Raw genomic sequence first — 19,698 nt, forward strand, 5'->3', positions numbered from 1 at the left:
AAAGATGCTGATATAGTTTATAATGATATTATTAATTGGATGATTGAAAGATTAAATCCTAAAAAAGATTTTGTTGGTTCAGCCAGTTTTTAAAATTCAAAAATTTGTATAAAAATAAACTCCAAAAAAAATTAAAAATTAAAAATTAAAAAAAAAAAAATAAAATTAATTCCAAAAAAAAAAAAAAAAAAAAAAAAAAAAAAAAAACGAACGAATGAACGTTTAACTGAATTTTTTTTTTTTTTTTTTCATTATTCATTTTCATTACCCATTCATACACATAAATATATTTACTTATAAATAATGGATAAATATTTAATAACAGAACCAACTATTGTTAATGTGAATGATAATATTAATAATGATAATAATAATAATAATAATGAAATAATAAAAACAAATGTTGAGGAAAAAATTACAAATTCTTCAATTCAAACAGAAAATAAAATTAAAGAAGAAGAAATTAAAAATGAAATAAAAATATCGGAAACAGTACAAGTTAAACCACAATTGGAAAATGAAAATATTCAAAACGAAATGAAACATGAGGATAAACAAGATGTTAAAGATATAGAATTCAAAGATACACCAATAATTGAAAGTACCAAACAAGATACTACAGTAGTTTTAGAAAGTGTAGAAATTATAAAAGAAAAGGAACAAGTTATAAACAATCAAACCAATAATGAAACTATAACAAATGAATCTGTTGATGTTAAAAATGAAACCGATGCATTATTGAAAACTGAATCAAATGAAACAACAATCACATCCAATGAAAATAATAGCAATAATAACATTAACACCAACACTACTGATACAACCACTCCTCTAAACCATAATAAAACTGAAAATATTGTTACTGATCCAACAAACAATGATCCTACTAATTGTGATAATAATAGTAATAGTAATAATAATAGTGATAGTTCAGATAGTAATAGTTCAGATAGTGAAGGATCAGATAGTGATAGTGATAGTTCAGATAGTGATAGTAGTTCCTCATCTGATGATGATTTAGATGATATAATATCAAAACCAAAACCAACTACAAATAATAATAATAATAAAACTAATAATAATAATAATAATAATAATAATAATAATAATAATAAAAATAAAAATAAAAATAAAAATAAAAAAAAGAATAAAAATGATGAAGATGATGAAGATTATGATGGTGATAATTCTGATAATGATTTACCAAAAGAAGAACCAATATTTGTTGAAATACCAAAAGAAGTTCAAATTTGTGAATTTGGTATTTTAAAATCAATCGTTGATGATGTATTGGTAATTAAATCAATTAATGTAGTTTCACAAGCTTTGGATATCGATTCAATCGTTTGTTTACAAGATAGAACTACAATTGGAAGAATTTATGAAGTATTTGGTCAAGTATTTCAACCAATTTATTCTGTAAGAATACCAAGTAACTTAGATATTACAATTTCAAATAATAATAATAATAATAATAATAATAATAATAATAATAATAATAATAATAATAATAATAATAATAATAATAATAATAATAATAATAATAATAATAATAATAATAATAGCAATAACAATAATAATACTTTGAAAAAACAAGGACAACTAGAGGAAGAGAAAAAAGGAGAAGTAGAAAAAGAAGAAGAGAAAAAAGGAGAGGTAGAAAAAGAAGAAGAGAAAAAATTACATGTTAATATAAATGAACAACAAGAAGAAAAAGAAAATAAAGAACAACCAACTGAACAAACGACAACTGAACAAGAAAAAGAAAAAGAAAAAGAAAAAGCTGGTGAATTAAAATTAACAGAACAAAATGGCGGATCTGAAGCAAATGCTGTTGAGAATAATACAGCTAATGTATTGGTGGAAGATAAAAAAGTTTTAGAAAAGAAAAAAATTGTTCTCCAAGCAGATACAAAAATTTATTATGTCAATCAACCTGATTTATCAAAGTTTGTAATAGCTTCACAAATCTATACAAAAGGTTTTGATGCTTCAAATGAAAATGATGATGAATTGGAAGAAAATGAAATGGATTTTAGCGATGACGAAAAAGAAAGAGAATTTAAAGCTCAAAGAAAAATGAAAAAAAATAATAACAAAAAAAGAAAAAATATGAACAATAACAATAATAATAACAATAACAATAACAATACTAATGATAACGATGGTTGTGTGATTCCTCCAACAAATAATAGAAACTTTAATAGAAGAAATAATAGCTACAATAACAGTAACAATAGTAATAACAATAATAACAATAATAACAATAGCAATATCAATAATAATAATAATAATAATGGAAATAGAAATAATCAAAATAAATACCAAAAACAAGATTTTAGTTTTGATTATACTCCACTTTCAAGAAATAATATTAATCAAGCAGTAAACACTCAAGAAAATTCACAATTACAACCACAACAACCACCACCACAACAACAACAACAACAACCACAACAACAACAACCACAACAACAACAACAACCACAACCAAATAACTTAAACAAACCTCAACAACAATTTCAACCACAACCATTGTATAGACCTCAAAATACATTTAAACCACAACCCCAATCACAACAACCACAACAAAATATTTATCAGTCTTACCAAAGTTTAATTCAAATGTATCAAAATAATACTCAACAACAACCACAACAACAACCACAACAACAACAACAACAACAACAACAACAACAACAACAACAACAACAACAACAACAACAACAACAACAACACTAAAACAAAAACAAAATAAAAAAAAAAACAAAATAAAAACAAAACAAAATAAATAAAAATAAATATATAAATTTAATTTTTGTATTTTAAAATGTAATTGTTTGTGGAAAGTGTTTTTTTTTACTTATTATATCTCAGTTTTCAAATTGTGTTTTATTCGAAATCTTTTGTATTATTTTAAGCTCCCTGTCCAAAAAAACTTTTAAAATTTTTTTTTTTTTTTACCTGTGATCAGACCTTCAAGGAATGTCCTTGTGTCTTTTCGGCGGTGTTTGTTAAACGATTTTATTTTTATTATTCAATTGTATTAAATTTTTTAAACTATATTATATTTTTTTTTTTTTTTTTTTTTTTTTTTTTTTTTTTTACTACTACTTAAATTGGAAGAGGGTTCGGAACTGCTGGGGTTTGCCAGGCTTTGTTGAATTTGTATTTGTGAAGATCTTGATTGGTGTTTTTTAGACATATCAAAATACAACAGAACTGAGAGAATCTTCCCCAATCTCATAGGAATAATAGCACACCAATTATGGAAGATAATCTGTCACAAATTGTTCAACACTGATGAAAGCAAACCAGAGCCAAAATTCGAACAAAAGGTCATAGAAACAGAATTACTAAATCTCATAAAAAAAAAATTATAAAAAAACACCAATCAAGATCTTCACAAATACAAATTCAAAGCCTGGCAAACCCCAGCAGTTCCGAACCCTTGGTATCCATTGACCATCTGTGGATTTTGATGAATGATAATTTGTTAACTGTTGATATGATGGTTTTTTCAATATCTAGGATATCTTGGCATAGAGTGAAGAGGTGAGAATAAGGGTCTCTGAATAGATGGCCACAGATCTTGCATCTGGTGTCTCTTTCGTGGTTGATACCTGGAAGTGATCTTGAGAAGAATCTGAAGAGGGTGTTTCTACCTTTTTGGTGAGAAATGCTGTTGATGTTTATGAATACTTTGGGTATTGCTGTGTTGTATCTCACCGCCCATAACTTCTGCCATTCTGTTCTTCTTGGTGTTGGGTGTCTGTCTTTGATCATGAGTTCGTAGATTTCTTTCAGTTTTAGTGGTTCGTCATTGTCGTTTCTTATACAGTCTGGAAGTTCATTTATCTTTGGATGGTTTTGGTAAAATTTGACTCTGAATACACCCCAGTGTCTGCACATATCGTTGAGGGTTGAAGTGTGGGCTTTTTTTCTACTTAATTGCTCCATGTACCATTCTTGTAAAGTATTGTTGTTGTTGTTGTAGTTGTTATGGAGTAGCCTGTTCATGTACCAGATTTTGAATGCTATATGTCTTAGTTCTATATCCCATAATTTTATGCCTCCTTCTTTCCAATCTGCATATGCTCTGTCTATTTTCATCATAGTTTTGTATTTTCTCTCTTCTGTATATGTATTCTTAACTGAGGAGAATAAGAACCATCTGGTCATGTTATTGATTTCCTCAATTTGTTCTTCATTTAGATTATCCATGTATTGATGGTATGTTAATTTGGATAGAACGTATGTTTTGAGAATTGTCATCTTTGCCTTCATCGTTATTGCTTGTGATTTCCATTTGATAAGATTGTTTTTCATTTCTTGGATTAAAGTGTTGTATTTTGAATTTAAACCTGTTTTGGTGAAATTGAGGCCAAGATATAAAAAACTTTTAAAATAATATAAAACAATTTAAAAAACTGATTCGAGTATTTCCGGAACTTCGGATTTTGATATAAATACTAAAAAGTGGTTCTACTGAGACTCGAACTCAGATTACAGGATTCAAAGTCCTGGGTGCTAACCAATTACACTATAAAACCTTATGATTTTCAATATTTTAAAAATAAGACATCGTTTAATTTTCACAAAAAAACAAACAACAACAACAATCTCTTTTTTTGATTATTTCATTTTTCATATAAAAAAGACTTAAAAAACAAATAAATAAATAAATAAACTATTTTAAAAAGCCATCTTTTTACTTTATTGTAATTTATTATTTGTTTCGTTTTGAGAATTTTGCGTAGCAAAATTTTCAAAAAAAAAGCAAAAAATAATCAGATCGAAAAAAACAAACAACAACAACAATCTCTTTTTTTGATTATTTCATTTTTCATATAAAAAAGACTTAAAAAAAAAAAAAAAAAAAAAAAAAAAAAAAAAAAAAAAAAAAAAAAAAAAAAAAAAAAAAAAAAAAAAAAAACCTGGGAACCAAGTTAATTAGAAAATTTCCAGATTTTTAACTTTTTAAAGAAAAATAAAAAAGATAGAAAGAAAATAAAATGAAAATCACAAACAACACCACAAATATTAAGCAACACAAATGCCTACAAAAAATAAGCGAAATTGTGGATAAAACTCAATTAAAAAAAAAACAATTCAAATACGTCATAAACATCAATCACGAACCAGACGATAAAATAAAAAAAGATTTAGAAAAAAGTTTGGACAAAAAAGATGTTTTAATCAAAAGTAATAATACATTCAAAATTCTCACAGACAGTATTAGTACAGTAATCTATTTTGTAAATATGTTTGATGCAGAATTAAAAGGACAATTTATAACCACTATAAGACCAAAAAATATGTATACAGATTTTGATTGGTATAAATCACTCACAGAAATAGAATGGGTAATAGAAAATGAAGGATGTAAACTAATTAAATCAGAAATTAAAGGCGAAACTCTAATTATCAAAACAGTGAAAAGAGTCGTAGAAGAATTTGACACTATCATTGAACTAGACAATCTAACATTAATTGGACACTCCAACAAAGGATGGAGAGATCAAACCTCATTACCAGAAAATCAAGAAGAAAACAAAAATAAAAAACAATCAGATGAACAACAACCACAATCTACATCAGAACAAATACCAAAACAAGGAAAAAGAACAATCATTATCCCACCAATCACATCCTCATCTAATGATAAAACATTTATGGCCCTAGATGATACAGCTCAAAAGGTAATAGAAGCATCACTAGAAAACGTAGATGAACTAACAAGAATAGAGAATGAGATCAATACACAATCGATAAACAATCAAGAAATTAAAACAAAATCAGAAAAACCTATCGAACCACCATCTCCATACAATACACCAATAAAACAACACGGCGAAACAAAGGGACTAACAACGGAAGAAAAACTTAGAGAGGCAAATGATATCTTCGACTTCACCAGCCCAAACACTGATGCAATAAGAAAAATAGAATTCCCACTTTCAATCCCTTCAAATCAATGGTTCTTCTCCTCTCCAATAAAACATATCATGAGTTTCAGCCCAACCTATGGTACACCATCGAAAATTATCGATTCACCAAGTAAATTGTTAAACACACCAAAAAAGAAACAACAAGACAAAACAAACAAGACCAACAAAACACCAGTCAAACCAAAATTGGGTGAATATGGACAAAAAAGCATAAAAACAAAAATGGATGAAGATATAGACAACTTCAACAAGGAAATTCTAAAACAAATCAATAAATCAAAAAACCCCACAAACACACAAGACCAACAACACAACGAACAAAGTAAAGATCAGTTAGAAGACAAAATAAACCAGAAACTTCAAAAGGTAGATAAAAATCTACCCCAAATAAAACTATAAAGAAAAACACAATAAGAATAGGTGTTTGGAACGTCCAAGGATCCAACACCATCCAATCTGCCAGCATAATAAACACCGTTTTAGACAACAACAAGCTGGACGCAGCACTTCTAACTGAAACAAATATAAAAACAAATAAAATTTACTCAATAAATCAACAATATAAAAACAAAATAACACACCACGCACCAATTGATAAAACAGGACAAGGGGTGTCACAAATCATCATCAACACCCGCAATAGAACTTCCTAAACATCTCAAAAAATACAATAATTCACTCAGTACTTTCTATAAATAAAAAAAAAAAAAAAAAAAAAAAAAAAAAAAAAAAAAAAAAAAAAAAAAAAAAACCCAAGTTAATCAGAAAAATAAAAAAGATAGAAAGAAAATAAAATGAAAATCACAAACAACACCACAAATATTAAGCAACACAAATGCCTACAAAAAATAAGCGAAATTGTGGATAAAACTCAATTAAAAAAAAAACAATTCAAATACGTCATAAACTTCAATCACGAACCAGACGATAAAATAAAAAAAGATTTAGAAAAAAGTTTGGACAAAAAAGATGTTTTAATCAAAAAGACCCTGTAAAAAAAAAAAAAAAATAAAATGAGATCTAGCATCTCAAGGAGAAGCAAATAATAATTGCGTTATCCAATTCAAAAAAAAAAAAATCGTTTAATTTTCAAATTTTTTAAAATAAATTTATAGAATTGATTGGAATTATTTGAATATGCAGAAGTAAAATTTAAAAGAGACTTCAATCTTAGACCCAAATAAAAGGTTGTACAATATATCTATTGTACTTTTTTCATGATGATATTTAATAGTTAAACCGGTTTATATATTAAGTATTAAGAAATTTTTTTTTTATTTATTTTTTTATTTTTTTTGGGTTGAATAAAAATAAAAGTTCTTTTGGTAATTAAAAAGGTTATTAATAGTCTTAATTATTGAATTTTTTAATGTTGGGCAAATTTTAAATATTTTACAAAAAAAAAAAATTTAAAATATTTTTTTTTTTTTTTTAAAAAACTTTTCTTTGATTTGTTAAATTATTAGAAATTTTTTGATTTGTTTGATAATATTTTTTTTTTTTTTTTTTTTAAAAAATAGATATTTTAACAAATCAAAAAAAATCTCGCAAAAGAAGCCCAAATTTTAAAGATAAAAAAAAAAAAAAAAAATTTATTTTTAAAATTTTTTTTTTTTTTTTTATTTTGTAAAAAATTCTAAAAATAAATAGAAATATATAAATAGAATGAAAATTCAATTAATTTTAATTCTTTGTTTATTTTATTTTATAAAATTAAATAATTCACAAGCCACTATTTTTGATACATACACATGGACAGGTGATGTTGGTAATTATTCGATTGTACTAACTGGTACGGGTTTTTCAACAGAGGATAATTTTGTGAATGTTAACGGTATAGCTTCAATTTGTTCAAGACCAACAATTGTTGGTACATATCAAAGACTTGTTTGTCCTCCATCAACAATCAATACAAATGTAGTAGAAGGAGGAGATTTAGTAGTTTTTATGAGAACTTATATTGGTGGTCCAAATTCGAATACTCAAAATTGGAAATTATTTAAAAAAATAACTGTTACTTTAAATGATGTTATAACAGCAGGTGGCCCAGTAACACTTAATGGACAATTTTTAAATGTTGATACATCTCTAAGAGTTAAAATTCAAGATGTAGATTGCCAAGTTTTAAGTGTAACACCTACTCAACTCCGATTTATTAGTCCACAGAAATCTTCAAGTGGTTCAAATACGTTTAGTTTAATTGTTGGTGGTTTTGAATATACAGCAAATATTAATTATGTTTATGGCACTGCACCAATTTTTGATAACAAATATTCATGGAAAACAGTTGATGGTAAAAGTGTATTGGCTCTTAGTGGTAAATATTTTTCACAATTTTCAAACAATATTATAAATGTTAATGGTAATGAATACACCGCAAGTATTACAAATGCAGCATTTGGTACTCAAACTTCCATTAGTCTTTTAAGTGATGTTCCAACAAATTCAATAGCTGTAGGAGCATCATTCCAGGTTTCAGTTAAAGTTGGAGGACAATCATCAGATACTAAAAGTTTTAACTTTTTTAAACCTTCGGTTACTAAAACAACTTCATTATTAGATATTGGTGGTGTTGCAGTTTTCGAAGGTACATTTGGTATGGGTGAAGTTTCTTCTATTAGGTCATTAACTATTGGTTCAATAACACCAGTTATACAAACTTTAAATACGACAGCTATTAAATTCCAATATTCCAGTCAAAATGCTGGTACATATAATATGATTTTAAATATGGGAGGTTGTGAATCAATTACATCTATAACATATTCAACCACACCTGCACCAATTATTAGTAAATATACATGGCAACAATCTAGTAATATTTTAAATTTATTTGGTCAATGGTTTGGTTATTATGTTTCAAATTTGGTTTATATTAATAATGGTAATGCTAATACAATTCAAACAGCTACTCTTTCTTCTGGATATGATGTTCTTTCTTTATCACCATCTGTTTTACCTTCAATTGGTGATTCATTTACTGTTAAAGTTACAGTTAATGGTAGATCAACAACATCAAATTTTGTTTATATTCAATCGGTTTCAATGACAACTCAATCATTAATTAAAACGGGTGGTATTGCAACATTTACAGGTTTATACACTGTTTCAAATCCAAATGTTGTATCACTTAAAATTGATGGTACTCAATGCCAAATATCAGTAATATCACCAAATTCTATTAAATTTAAATACCCTTCAAAAGCTATTGGTCAATATTCACTTTTAATTAATATTGGTGGTTTTGAATATACTACAACAGTTCAATATATAGATCCACCAACACCAACACTTTCAAATTCTTATAGATGGTCTAATACAGGAGAATTAATTTTCACTGGTACTGGAATAAGTTATGTAAATCAAAATCAATTAATTATTAATGGCGTTCCCTATGATGCTACTCTTGCAGTTGATTCTCAAGTACCAGGTTTTGATGATATTACATTTACATCTTCATCATTACCAACAACATTATTACAAGAAGACCAATTGTTTACTGTTCAAGTTTCAACAAATGGTTTGGTTTCAAACATAGTAACTTTTAACTTTATAAAAAAGATTATAATGAATGTTACTGATATCTATAGTATTTCTGGATATAAAGGTAGTGCTTATACAAATTTCACTGGTACATTTGGTACATCAAATACATCGATCGTATCATTAACTATTGATAATGTTCCATGCACAATTTATTCAATTTCACCAACATCAATTGTTTTTTCAAATAATTTTAATATTAATTTAGGAAATTGTATTTTATTATTAAACATTGGAGGATTAGTTTATTCAACATCAATCAATGTTGTTGTGGTACCAAATCCAAAACTTTTAACAACTTATAATTGGATTTCAAATGATAATATGGTATTTTATGGTTCAACATTTTGTCATAATGCAGAAAATATAGCTAATATTAATGGTGTAGGGTATGGAACATCATACGCCTATTCAATCAATGGTATTGATCAAATTTATTTTGATGTTAACCTTTTAATTTCATCATTAACCATTGGTCAACCATTCACTGTTAAAGTTCATTCTGGTGTTGGATATTCAAATTTAGTTTCGTTTTTATATATAAAATCAATTTCAATCAATACTGTTGGTATTTATAATATTGATGGACTTGGAAGTTTATCTACAATTTTTTATGGCTCATTTAGTACATCAGATAGTAATTTTGTTTCATTATATATTGGAGAAGTTGAATGCACTATTAATTCAATTAGTCCAACTTTAATAAATTTTTCACACACTTCAAATTTTAAATTAGGTTCAAATGATTTACATATAAATATTGGAGGATTTGAATATACTACAACAGTTTATGTTATGTCTGCACCAACCCCAATACTTTTAAATAGTTATTATTGGTCAGAGGATGATAATTTAATATTAAAAGGTTCAACATTTAATTATAAATCACAAAATAAAGTTAATATTAATAGTGTTGATTTTAATTCACCACCAGCTTTTTCAAATAATAGTATTGATCAAATTAAATTTAATGATAATTCAACAACTTCATCATTAACCATCGGTCAATCATTCACAGTTTATGTTAATAATGGTTTTGAAAATTCAAATTCAATAACATTTATATATTTAAAATCAATTTCAATTAATACCCAAAGTTTAAATAATACTGGTGGTGATGCTACATTCTCTGGTGATTTTTATGTTTCAGATACATCTTTGGTTTCACTTTTAATTGATAATGTTGACGTTCAAGTTACTCATATCTCTCCAAATAATATTTCATTCCAATATCCTGCAAAATCTAATGGTGAATATAATTTGTTTATAAATATTGGTGGATTTGAATATTTAACAACTCTACAATATGTTACAAAACCAACCCCATCTCCTTCACAAACATCAGATTCTCAAACAACCGGATCTCAAACAGCTGGAACTCAAACAACAGGTACCCAAACAACAACCACCCAAACAACGGGTACCCAAACAACAGGTACTCAAACAACAGGTACCCAAACAACAGGTACCCAAACAACAGGTACTCAAACCACAGGTACTCAAACCACAGGTACCCAAACCACAGGTATTCAAACAACAGGTACCCAAACAACAGGCACACAAACATCTAGCAAACCAGATGAACCATCTGATGAAGAACACTTATCAGTTTCTTTTAAATTACCAATTTCGTTTATTTTAACACAATTCTCATTGTTTTTATTATTATTGTTATTATTATAGTAAATAAAAATTTATTTTTGTTTAAAATTTAATCTATCAATTTAAAATGCTTAAATTGGATGATTATAAAATAGTTGTTCATTTTTATAAAAGTAATTGAACGTTTTAATTTTTTTTTTTTTTTTTTTGTAATTAAATATTAATTAATATTAACTCACCACAATAAAAATATATATTCGAATAAAATAAATAAATAAATAAATTTTATTTTTATATATACATTAATTTAATAGAATTCCATTAATTTTTTTTTTTTTTTTTTTTTTTTTTTTTAAATAAAGAAAATAAAATTTATAAATATAATCAAAATTATTAAATTGAAACCAAAATTAATAATTGGAGAATTACTTGGGTTTTCACCAGAATCAGGACCTTGATAATCCAAGTAAACGAATTGTGGAGTTGAATCAATAGTGAGTTTAACTTTATTATTACTTGATGAGATGGTTTGTTTTATATTTTGATAGTTGTAAACAGAAGCGAAATCTGCATCCAATTCGATTTCAATCGGGGTTGTATCTTCATCAGTTTTAAAGTTTGTAGAGTTTACCCAAATTAAATAACATGTTGAGCTTGGATTGCTATATGCATAAACAATGACACCACTTGGTAAACCTTTAAGAGATTTTGAAGAATCTAATGTTTTATCAAACAAATGGTGATCCCAAGTAACTAAAGATTTAGAGGAATCTTTAAGAACTGCTTTATCCTTTGCAAGTGTTTGATAGTCATAGAATAAACCCATATTTGAAAAAGCATCGGTACCAGAATTTGTATCACCCAATATAAAGATATGATTTTGACATACTCCTACCAATGTTGAAATAGTTGGTAATTTTAAGAAATAATTACGAGCCAAAGCAGAACTACCATAATAACCAGTACCAGATTTAGTTGCAACACCAGTTTCAGTTACTATCCAAACTGATGGATTGAAGTTATATTTATTTGTTACTTTTCTGAAACTATTTTGTAAATCGGTATATGCCAATAAGTATGCATCGGAATTTGTTTTTGAAGTACCATACATTGGATAGAAATGAGTTGAAATTGCATCAATATAATTCTTTCCAAATAAGGATGGATTGGTTACAGAAGAGTTTTCACCATATCTTAATACAGCATCCAAGAATAATGGGTAACCTAAACCTCCGACAGTAATGAAACAAGTTGGATCAATTGATTTTGCAACTTCCCATGATATTCTTAATAAACGAACATATGTAAAAATATCACCTTGGAATCTTGCCAATTGGGCATTACTTGGTGGATTAGTTGCCCATGTTGAAACTACATTCCAATCGGAAACCCAATCTGGTTCATTATAGATTTCATAGATTTTAATATCACTCTTGTAAGTTGATACAATTTGTGATACACAATATGCAAATTCATTAGCTTGATTGACTTTACCATTATCTAGCCAAATTGGTTGATAAATACTTGAAGGTACTGCTGAATCATCATTTTGATCAAAAGTTATAAATGCTGTGAAATTACTTTGACCTGCTCTTTTTGAACTACCAAAACTATCATTATCATAAAGAATTTTATATCCCCATTGTTTGAAAAATGTGCATGGGAATTTCATTCTTTGAGAACGAATTGATGCTTCCCCCATCAATGGTCCTAAATCTGAATTTGACCATCCACTTTTATATCCTGCATTTATACCATTTAAATATTGTGGCCCATTATATGTACCACTTTCTGATAATACTATATTTATAAATAATATTGATAATAATAATAATATTTTTAAATTTTTCATTTTAAATCAAAAAAAAAAAAAACAAAACAAACAAAACAAAACAAATAAAATTATTGGTTTATGCTGAAAAAAAAAAAATAATAAAAAAAATAAAATTTTTTTTTTTTTTTTATTTGGAAAATGGTGATTGGTAGATTTGTATAAAAGATATTTATTTTTTTTTTTTTTTTTTTTTTTTTTTTTTTAATTATTTTTATTTTTTTTAAAGCAAAAAATAATAATTTATTTGAAAATAAAAAATCTTTGCCAAAGGGTTTTACAATAATTTTGTTGTAATATTTTTTTTTTAACTTCCCTGTATCTAGCGTTCTTAAATAAAATCTATTCTTTATTTTTTTTTTTTTTTTTTTTTTTTATAGTGATTAAATTTGATTTTATGAAAATAAAAATTTTATGGGGTGAGGACCTTTACATTAAAAAAAGTTGGGCAGGCCTTAACTAAAATCCATTCAATTTTTATCTTATTATATACCAATATAAAATGTTTATTATTTGTGGGTTCAAAAAAAAAAAAAAAAAAAAAAATAATAATCAAAAATAAATCAGGTTCTCAAAGAGATATAAATTCTTCATTAATAATTTAATCTTTTAAAATTTTAAATAATAAAAATAAACATCTATTTTTGCTAAAGACCTAAATCTAGATCTTGTAAATATTTGATATCTAAAAAAAAAAAAAAAAAGAGATACTCGTTTGTTGGGTCGGGTTTTTATTATTCATTTTTTATTATTATTTATATACACATTCAATTAACCAAGAGGATCTAAAAAACTTTGAATCAATGAATCACCATTAATTAATTTTGTTGTTAAAATAATAAACTTCTTATTAGTTTGTTTACCCAAAAATCTTAAAGCTGAAATTTCTGAAAAAGTAACACCACCAACAAAAAATACCATTGAAACACCTGATTTTTCTATTGAATTTATATTATTACTATTATTTGTAACATCAGTATTTAATGTACCAGGAGAACCACTTGACGAAATTGGTGTATTATTACTATTTGTATTATTATTTATATTATTTATATTATTATTATTATTATTATTTATATTATGATTATTATTATTATCATCATCATAATCATAATTTTCATTTTCATCATTATTTAAAGAAAGTGATGCAATTGAAGGCGCAGAACCAGAATGAACTATACCACTACCATTATTATTATTATTATTATTTAAAAAGAATAATTGATTTTCATCAAAAATTGGACCAGGTAATAATTTTAAAGTATTTTCAATTGATTTCCAACCAGTTTTAGAAGATGGTAAAGAATATTGAACCAATCTAATTAATAGTGGAGCATAACCAGAGTAAACGTAAGAGAAATCAGAAGGATCAATTTCATTGACATCATCAATTATTAAATTTAAATCCTCTTTAATTTGTTGAAAATTACCAATTGGTTTTGAATCTGATTTTCTAATTTGAATAAGACCAACTTTTTCAAGTTGTGATAATTGAATTAACCATTCTATGCCATAGTTTGAGATGATTTTAGATTTAATGAATTCATAATCATTCAATGGTAAACCATTATTAGTTAAACTATACAATGATAATAATCTAAGTACTTTTAAAATTGGATCTTTAATAGTGATACATTCTTGAATATATCTATCGGCTAAATAAATATCATCTGAACCTAATAATAACTTTTGTTCACAATCTAATCTATTTTGAAAATAAGTTGATGCAGTAATTTCATGAATTTTCTCTGCAATTCCAACATGAACATGTAAACAAAATTCCTCTTGCTTACTAGAGTTTACACGTTTCATTAAATCACGTAATGCTGTTAAACTTTCTGATCCAGTTAATTGTTTCTTTTCATCATAATATTGTTGTTTAGCTTTTGAATTTAATACACCACCTGGTCCCATTAAACTTGAAAAATTCATATCTCTAACTTGTGAAAATATTTTATCACCACTATGTAATGGAAATGATGATTTTTTATTATAATACATTGATCCACTATTATTATTATTATTTCTTTTATTATTTTGATTATTATTTTGATTATTATTTTGTTGTGATGAAATACTATCATTTAAAATTTGACTATCAATTAATAAAATATTATTATTAATTGAAAAATATTCATCAATTAAACCTTCATATGTTAGAGGTGTACATAATGGTGTAATTAAATCAATATCACGATCAATAAACATAATTGAATCAATTTCTTTTGAAATTTCTAAAGATCTAATTGAATTTTGATTATTTTGATTTAAATCTCTTTGTTTTTCATTTCTAAGTCTTGATAGAGTTTCAACGATTAGCTTTGAAACTTTACCTTTACCTTTAATTGTTGGAATTAAACCAAATATCGATTGAAGTTTCATTACTGATTTTGATATATCATATGCAATCGATTTATTATTCTCCATTAAATATTCTCTATAGGAATTTGGTGATTCAAATGATAGTACATCATTATCCAATGGTATTAAATCCATTGACATTGATGTAATCGTTGAAAAATTACCATAAACACCTTGTTCCTCTAATATTGAATCACAAATTGGATCTACTTTTGGTATATAAATCATTGAATAATTCTTTTTAACATAATCATATAAATGACCTCTAATATGTTCTGATATGAAATTCATATACTTTACATTTGGTCTAATTAAATAAATTATGTTCTTTGATTCAGTTTCTAATTTACCTGATTTTAATTCATAAATTTTATCAATACCATTTTGTTTTAAAAATATTGGATCTAAAAATAAATTCATTAATCCAATAATTTTTGAATCAATAATTAATGATGTTAAATTATTATTATTATTATTATTATTATTATTATTATTATTATTATTATTATTATTATTATTATTATTATTATTACTACTAATATTATTATTATTTAAAATATTATTATAATTTGTACTATTTTGATTATTATTATTTTGATTATTTTGAGATGATAAATTTGGTGATAAATTTGGAGGTGTTGAATTATTAATTAAATTTAAATTATTAATTAATGATTGTTCATTCCTTATAAAATCTAATGCATCAATAAAATTTAATTTATATTGTTCTCTTAATGGTTCAAAATTTAATATTGATGATACATCTGTAGTTTGACTTAAAATAGTTGGTTTTGGTTGTACATTATTTGCATTTACATTTGGGTTATTATTTAATGGTACTGTTTTTCTATTAAAAAGATTATTAACGACACCATTAATACCACTACTCTCTCTTTTCTCTTCACTTGTATTAATACTTTCTTTATTATTTTGACTATTTTGATTATTATTACTATTAATAATTGGTTTTTTTAATTTATTAAACATTTTTTTTTTTTTTTTTTAATAATAAACCATTGATTATTTATTATCTTAATTGAGTGGTGGATTTATTTATAAATTTTTTTATTATTTTTTTTTTTTTCAGTGAATGAATTGTTTTGTTTTGTCAAAATTAAAAAAAAAAAAAAAAACAAAAGTTTTAAAAAAACTGTTGCTGATTATAAATTTTTACTTGATTTTTCAATCAAAAAAAAAAAAAAAATTAAAAAAAATAAAAAAATAAAAAAAAAAAAGATATTTTAATTTTTGTTTTATTTTTATTTTTATTTTTTTATATTTTTGATCACTTTCCTTCAAATTCAATAAAATGTTCGAAAAATGGTGGTAATGAAGAAGGAAATTTAATAGTTGGAGTAATTTCCCAATATGAACAAACTCTAGGTGAAGAAGGATGATATTGAAAACATTTCATTTCATTATGACAAGTATCATCTTCACATGATTCAAATTCACATTGTTGACTTGTAGTATTACAAAATTGATTGGATAAACATGTACCACCGAAACAAATGGGTGTATTATTTATACTTTGCAAATTTCTTTCAAATTCTATACAAACACCACTCCAACCGAACTTTCTACAAATCCAACCAGTTGGACAATTACCACATTCAAATATTTCATTAAAGAAATTAAATGATCCATATGGTATACATAATGCACTATTTAATGGATTATACGTTGAACATTCAAAACCGCTTGGACAACTATTATTTGATAATTCACATGAAACAGTTTGATTTGTTCTTTCAACTATAATTTCACCACTACCATTATTATTATTATTACTATTATTATTGATTAAAACAGTTGTAGTTGTTAAATTCTCTATAACTTTAAAACATGATACTATACCAACTCCAATAAGTGGTAAACATTCAGTACCAACATCACATTGAACTATATCGCAACTAGTGGGTAGACATGTTTTGACATCGTTCACCATCCTACAAACATATCCATCAACACATGGTAAATCACATCTTGTTCTTCCAAATATTATTTTACTATTTATACTCTTTAAAAAATTGGTACAAACTGGTTCAGGTTGACAACATAATGATTCAGGTTCTTCACAATCTGCCACTGATTCATAAATACAATCAAATCCTTTACTTTCACAATTTAATTCTTTACAAGTTATATTTGGTATTGGTATAATTTCGTAACCTGGTATTTCATTAATATCACCCCATAGTTCATAGAATACACCAGTTTGAAGATTTCTTAAACAATTTTGAATCTCTAATTTTTTATTACTTATATAACCAATTACTGTATCGATTTCTAAACATAATGAAACTTGTCCTGGACAACAACTTGTTAAAATTAATGACATACACATTGGATATGCCGCTAAACATAATTCTGATGATAATGTTTCACATCCTGTTAAACAATTAATTTTTGATTTATTTTCAATCTCTATTATTATTAATATTATTATTATTATATATTTTATTATTTTAAATTGTTTATTTATATTTATTTTCATTTTTTTTTTTTTTTTTTTTTTTTTTTTTTTTTTTTTTTTTGTTTTTTGTTTTTTTATTTCAGATTCCATATATGGAACAAGAAATAAATAAATAAAAATGACTATATATGGTTTAAATTTGAATTTGAATATTTATGTTTTTTATTTGGTCAAACCGTATAAAATAACAACAATATACCATTATTTTTAACAGCTAAAATATTAATGAATGGTGAAATCATATTAATATTAATATTATTGTTGTTATGTCGCACCACACACCCCCCCAAAAAAAAAAAAAAAAAAAAAAAAAAAAAAAAAAAAAAAAAAAAAAAAAAAAAAATTAAAAAAAACAAAAAAAAATAAATTAATATATAAATAAAAATAATAAAAAGGAATACCTTAACCCATGGGAATATATTATAATAAATTAATTATTATGATAAAAGATTTGGATTTTTTAAAATAAATTCTAACATCGAAATATAAATATACTGTAAAGCCAATATAATAAATTTACATATTATTGTGTCTTTACTTAAAGTTGTGTGATTAATAATTTTATTAAACTCTTTTTTTTATTCTTATTTTTTTATTATTATTATTATTATATTATTATTATTATTATATTATTATTATTATTATTATTGTTATAATTTTTTTTTTTTTTTTTTTTTTTTTTTTTTTTTATGAGTAGTTGGTGTTATATGAGCAGTATGGTCTGAAGTGTTCCGGGATGTTTATGGTCATGAGTTTCGAGTTCCAGTTGTAGTGTTATCGTTGAATTTTATTTGGTTTCTTCTGTACCATATCGATTCCATAATGGCTCCTATAAGATTTGATGAGAATGGTGTGAGTAGTTTTCCGAGAACTTTTTCGCTCCATGGACCGCGGTAAGTGTTGTTAGAGTCTTTACAGACCTTTTGATAGATTGAGTCGATATCCTGTTTTATTGATTTGCATTCGAAGAAGATGTGCATAGACGACTCTTCTTCTTTACATGAGTGGCAATTCTCCCCATGGTGTTTTGGAAGTGCCTTGAGTAGATACCTCCATGCTAAGTCTCTTCCTTTGATAGTTGTGATTGATCTGGCTTCTCTAAATGGTAGAATTGGGTGATTAATGTTCTTTTGAATCAGTTTTTGACCTGTTGTTGGCTGGTGTTTGTTCCATCCCTTGTATTTGATATCCATCATGTTTCTATAGATTACTTTTAATTTTTGTTTGTTTTTGTATTTGGGTTTGACTTGGTTTAGTTTGAGAGTTATTCGCTCTCTTGGGTGGTGCAACAACTTCCAGGCTTTCCAGCATTTGATGTGAATCCTTGATAGTGAGTTTTCTTTTTCCGACTTCCAGACTTCCATATGTGGAGGGCAGTTCTGGTCGTCTTTTTCTCTGAAGTATTGTTCGTATATCCATGCTTTCTGGGCATTGGATCTGGTTGCCATATTCCAGAGATAAAATTTTATTTATTTAAATATTTATTCTTAAAAAACATCAAAGACATCGTAGCAAAGTGGTCTAATGCGTCTGACTAGAAATCAGATCCCTTCGGGGGCGCAGGTTCGAACCCTGCCGATGTCGACTATATCTTTTATCCTTAATCCAATTTTTTTAATCAAGATATTGTTAATACCGCTTTTAGGTAAAAAAAAAAAAAATCAAGATATTGTTACATACCATCCATCTTCCAACATATCAACCACATATCACATCAAAAAGGTAGAAATACACTATTCAGATTTTTCTCAAGGTCACTTCCTGGAATCAACTATGAACGTAACGTACCATGCAAAATCTGTAACAATATAATCCGTGACCCATACACTCACCTTTTTATAGACTGTATGCAAGTAAAAGAAATAGAAAACATAATAATTTCAACATTCAACAATCTCTCATTATTCAAGATCAGAAATTGGGATCTCAATTCA

The 19,698-nt window shown here is 25.6% G+C and overlaps 10 protein-coding genes and 2 non-coding genes across 12 annotated transcripts in view; 6 read left to right on the plus strand and 6 right to left on the minus strand.

The window, feature by feature from the left end:
* The window catches only part of DDB_G0276087 (hypothetical protein), a gene marked incomplete at both ends in the record, with an annotated part of 1,335 nt that extends 1,242 nt beyond the window's left edge, over positions 1 to 93 (plus strand). The window contains one exon of the mRNA XM_638193.1: positions 1 to 93. This exon is cut by the window's left edge and continues 712 nt beyond it. Coding sequence (XP_643285.1) covers positions 1 to 93 — 93 coding nt within the window.
* A 210-nt stretch (positions 94 to 303) lies between these two features.
* Positions 304 to 2,742, plus strand: DDB_G0276085 (hypothetical protein; the record flags this gene model as incomplete). Its single annotated transcript, XM_638194.1, has 1 exon — positions 304 to 2,742. One exon carries the CDS (start codon positions 304 to 306, stop codon positions 2,740 to 2,742), a length of 2,439 nt encoding a protein of 812 aa, XP_643286.1.
* A 675-nt stretch (positions 2,743 to 3,417) lies between these two features.
* On the minus strand, positions 3,418 to 4,329 carry DDB_G0276211 (hypothetical protein; the record flags this gene model as incomplete). The annotated part of the gene is made up of 1 exon (XM_638195.1): positions 3,418 to 4,329. One exon carries the CDS (start codon positions 4,327 to 4,329, stop codon positions 3,418 to 3,420), a length of 912 nt encoding a protein of 303 aa, XP_643287.1.
* A 151-nt stretch (positions 4,330 to 4,480) lies between these two features.
* tRNA-Gln-UUG-8 lies at positions 4,481 to 4,553 on the minus strand. Its single transcript has one exon. It is a non-coding gene; the product is annotated as a tRNA-Gln (tRNA).
* A 462-nt stretch (positions 4,554 to 5,015) lies between these two features.
* Positions 5,016 to 6,350, plus strand: DDB_G0276209 (hypothetical protein; the record flags this gene model as incomplete). Its single annotated transcript, XM_638196.1, has 1 exon — positions 5,016 to 6,350. The coding sequence occupies one exon, from the start codon at positions 5,016 to 5,018 to the stop codon at positions 6,348 to 6,350; it is 1,335 nt and encodes a 444-aa protein (XP_643288.1).
* A 1,266-nt stretch (positions 6,351 to 7,616) lies between these two features.
* On the plus strand, positions 7,617 to 11,177 carry DDB_G0276207 (hypothetical protein; the record flags this gene model as incomplete). Its single annotated transcript, XM_638197.1, has 1 exon — positions 7,617 to 11,177. The coding sequence occupies one exon, from the start codon at positions 7,617 to 7,619 to the stop codon at positions 11,175 to 11,177; it is 3,561 nt and encodes a 1,186-aa protein (XP_643289.1).
* A 271-nt stretch (positions 11,178 to 11,448) lies between these two features.
* Positions 11,449 to 12,948, minus strand: DDB_G0276205 (hypothetical protein; the record flags this gene model as incomplete). Its single annotated transcript, XM_638198.1, has 1 exon — positions 11,449 to 12,948. One exon carries the CDS (start codon positions 12,946 to 12,948, stop codon positions 11,449 to 11,451), a length of 1,500 nt encoding a protein of 499 aa, XP_643290.1.
* Positions 12,949 to 13,698: 750 nt separating this feature from the next.
* On the minus strand, positions 13,699 to 16,275 carry DDB_G0276239 (Sec1-like family protein; the record flags this gene model as incomplete). The annotated part of the gene is made up of 1 exon (XM_638199.1): positions 13,699 to 16,275. One exon carries the CDS (start codon positions 16,273 to 16,275, stop codon positions 13,699 to 13,701), a length of 2,577 nt encoding a protein of 858 aa, XP_643291.1.
* A 298-nt stretch (positions 16,276 to 16,573) lies between these two features.
* On the minus strand, positions 16,574 to 17,785 carry DDB_G0276203 (hypothetical protein; the record flags this gene model as incomplete). The annotated part of the gene is made up of 1 exon (XM_638200.1): positions 16,574 to 17,785. One exon carries the CDS (start codon positions 17,783 to 17,785, stop codon positions 16,574 to 16,576), a length of 1,212 nt encoding a protein of 403 aa, XP_643292.1.
* A 725-nt stretch (positions 17,786 to 18,510) lies between these two features.
* On the minus strand, positions 18,511 to 18,960 carry DDB_G0276201 (hypothetical protein; the record flags this gene model as incomplete). Its single annotated transcript, XM_638201.1, has 1 exon — positions 18,511 to 18,960. One exon carries the CDS (start codon positions 18,958 to 18,960, stop codon positions 18,511 to 18,513), a length of 450 nt encoding a protein of 149 aa, XP_643293.1.
* Positions 18,961 to 19,128: 168 nt separating this feature from the next.
* DDB_G0276199 (hypothetical protein) lies at positions 19,129 to 19,302 on the plus strand (the record flags this gene model as incomplete). The annotated part of the gene is made up of 1 exon (XM_638202.1): positions 19,129 to 19,302. The coding sequence occupies one exon, from the start codon at positions 19,129 to 19,131 to the stop codon at positions 19,300 to 19,302; it is 174 nt and encodes a 57-aa protein (XP_643294.1).
* Positions 19,267 to 19,348, plus strand: tRNA-Ser-AGA-3. Its single transcript has one exon. It is a non-coding gene; the product is annotated as a tRNA-Ser (tRNA).
* Positions 19,349 to 19,698: the final 350 nt, after the last annotated feature.

This window comes from Dictyostelium discoideum (genome assembly GCF_000004695.1).
Source record: "Dictyostelium discoideum AX4 chromosome 2 chromosome, whole genome shotgun sequence".
Lineage (NCBI taxonomy): Eukaryota > Evosea > Eumycetozoa > Dictyosteliales > Dictyosteliaceae > Dictyostelium > Dictyostelium discoideum.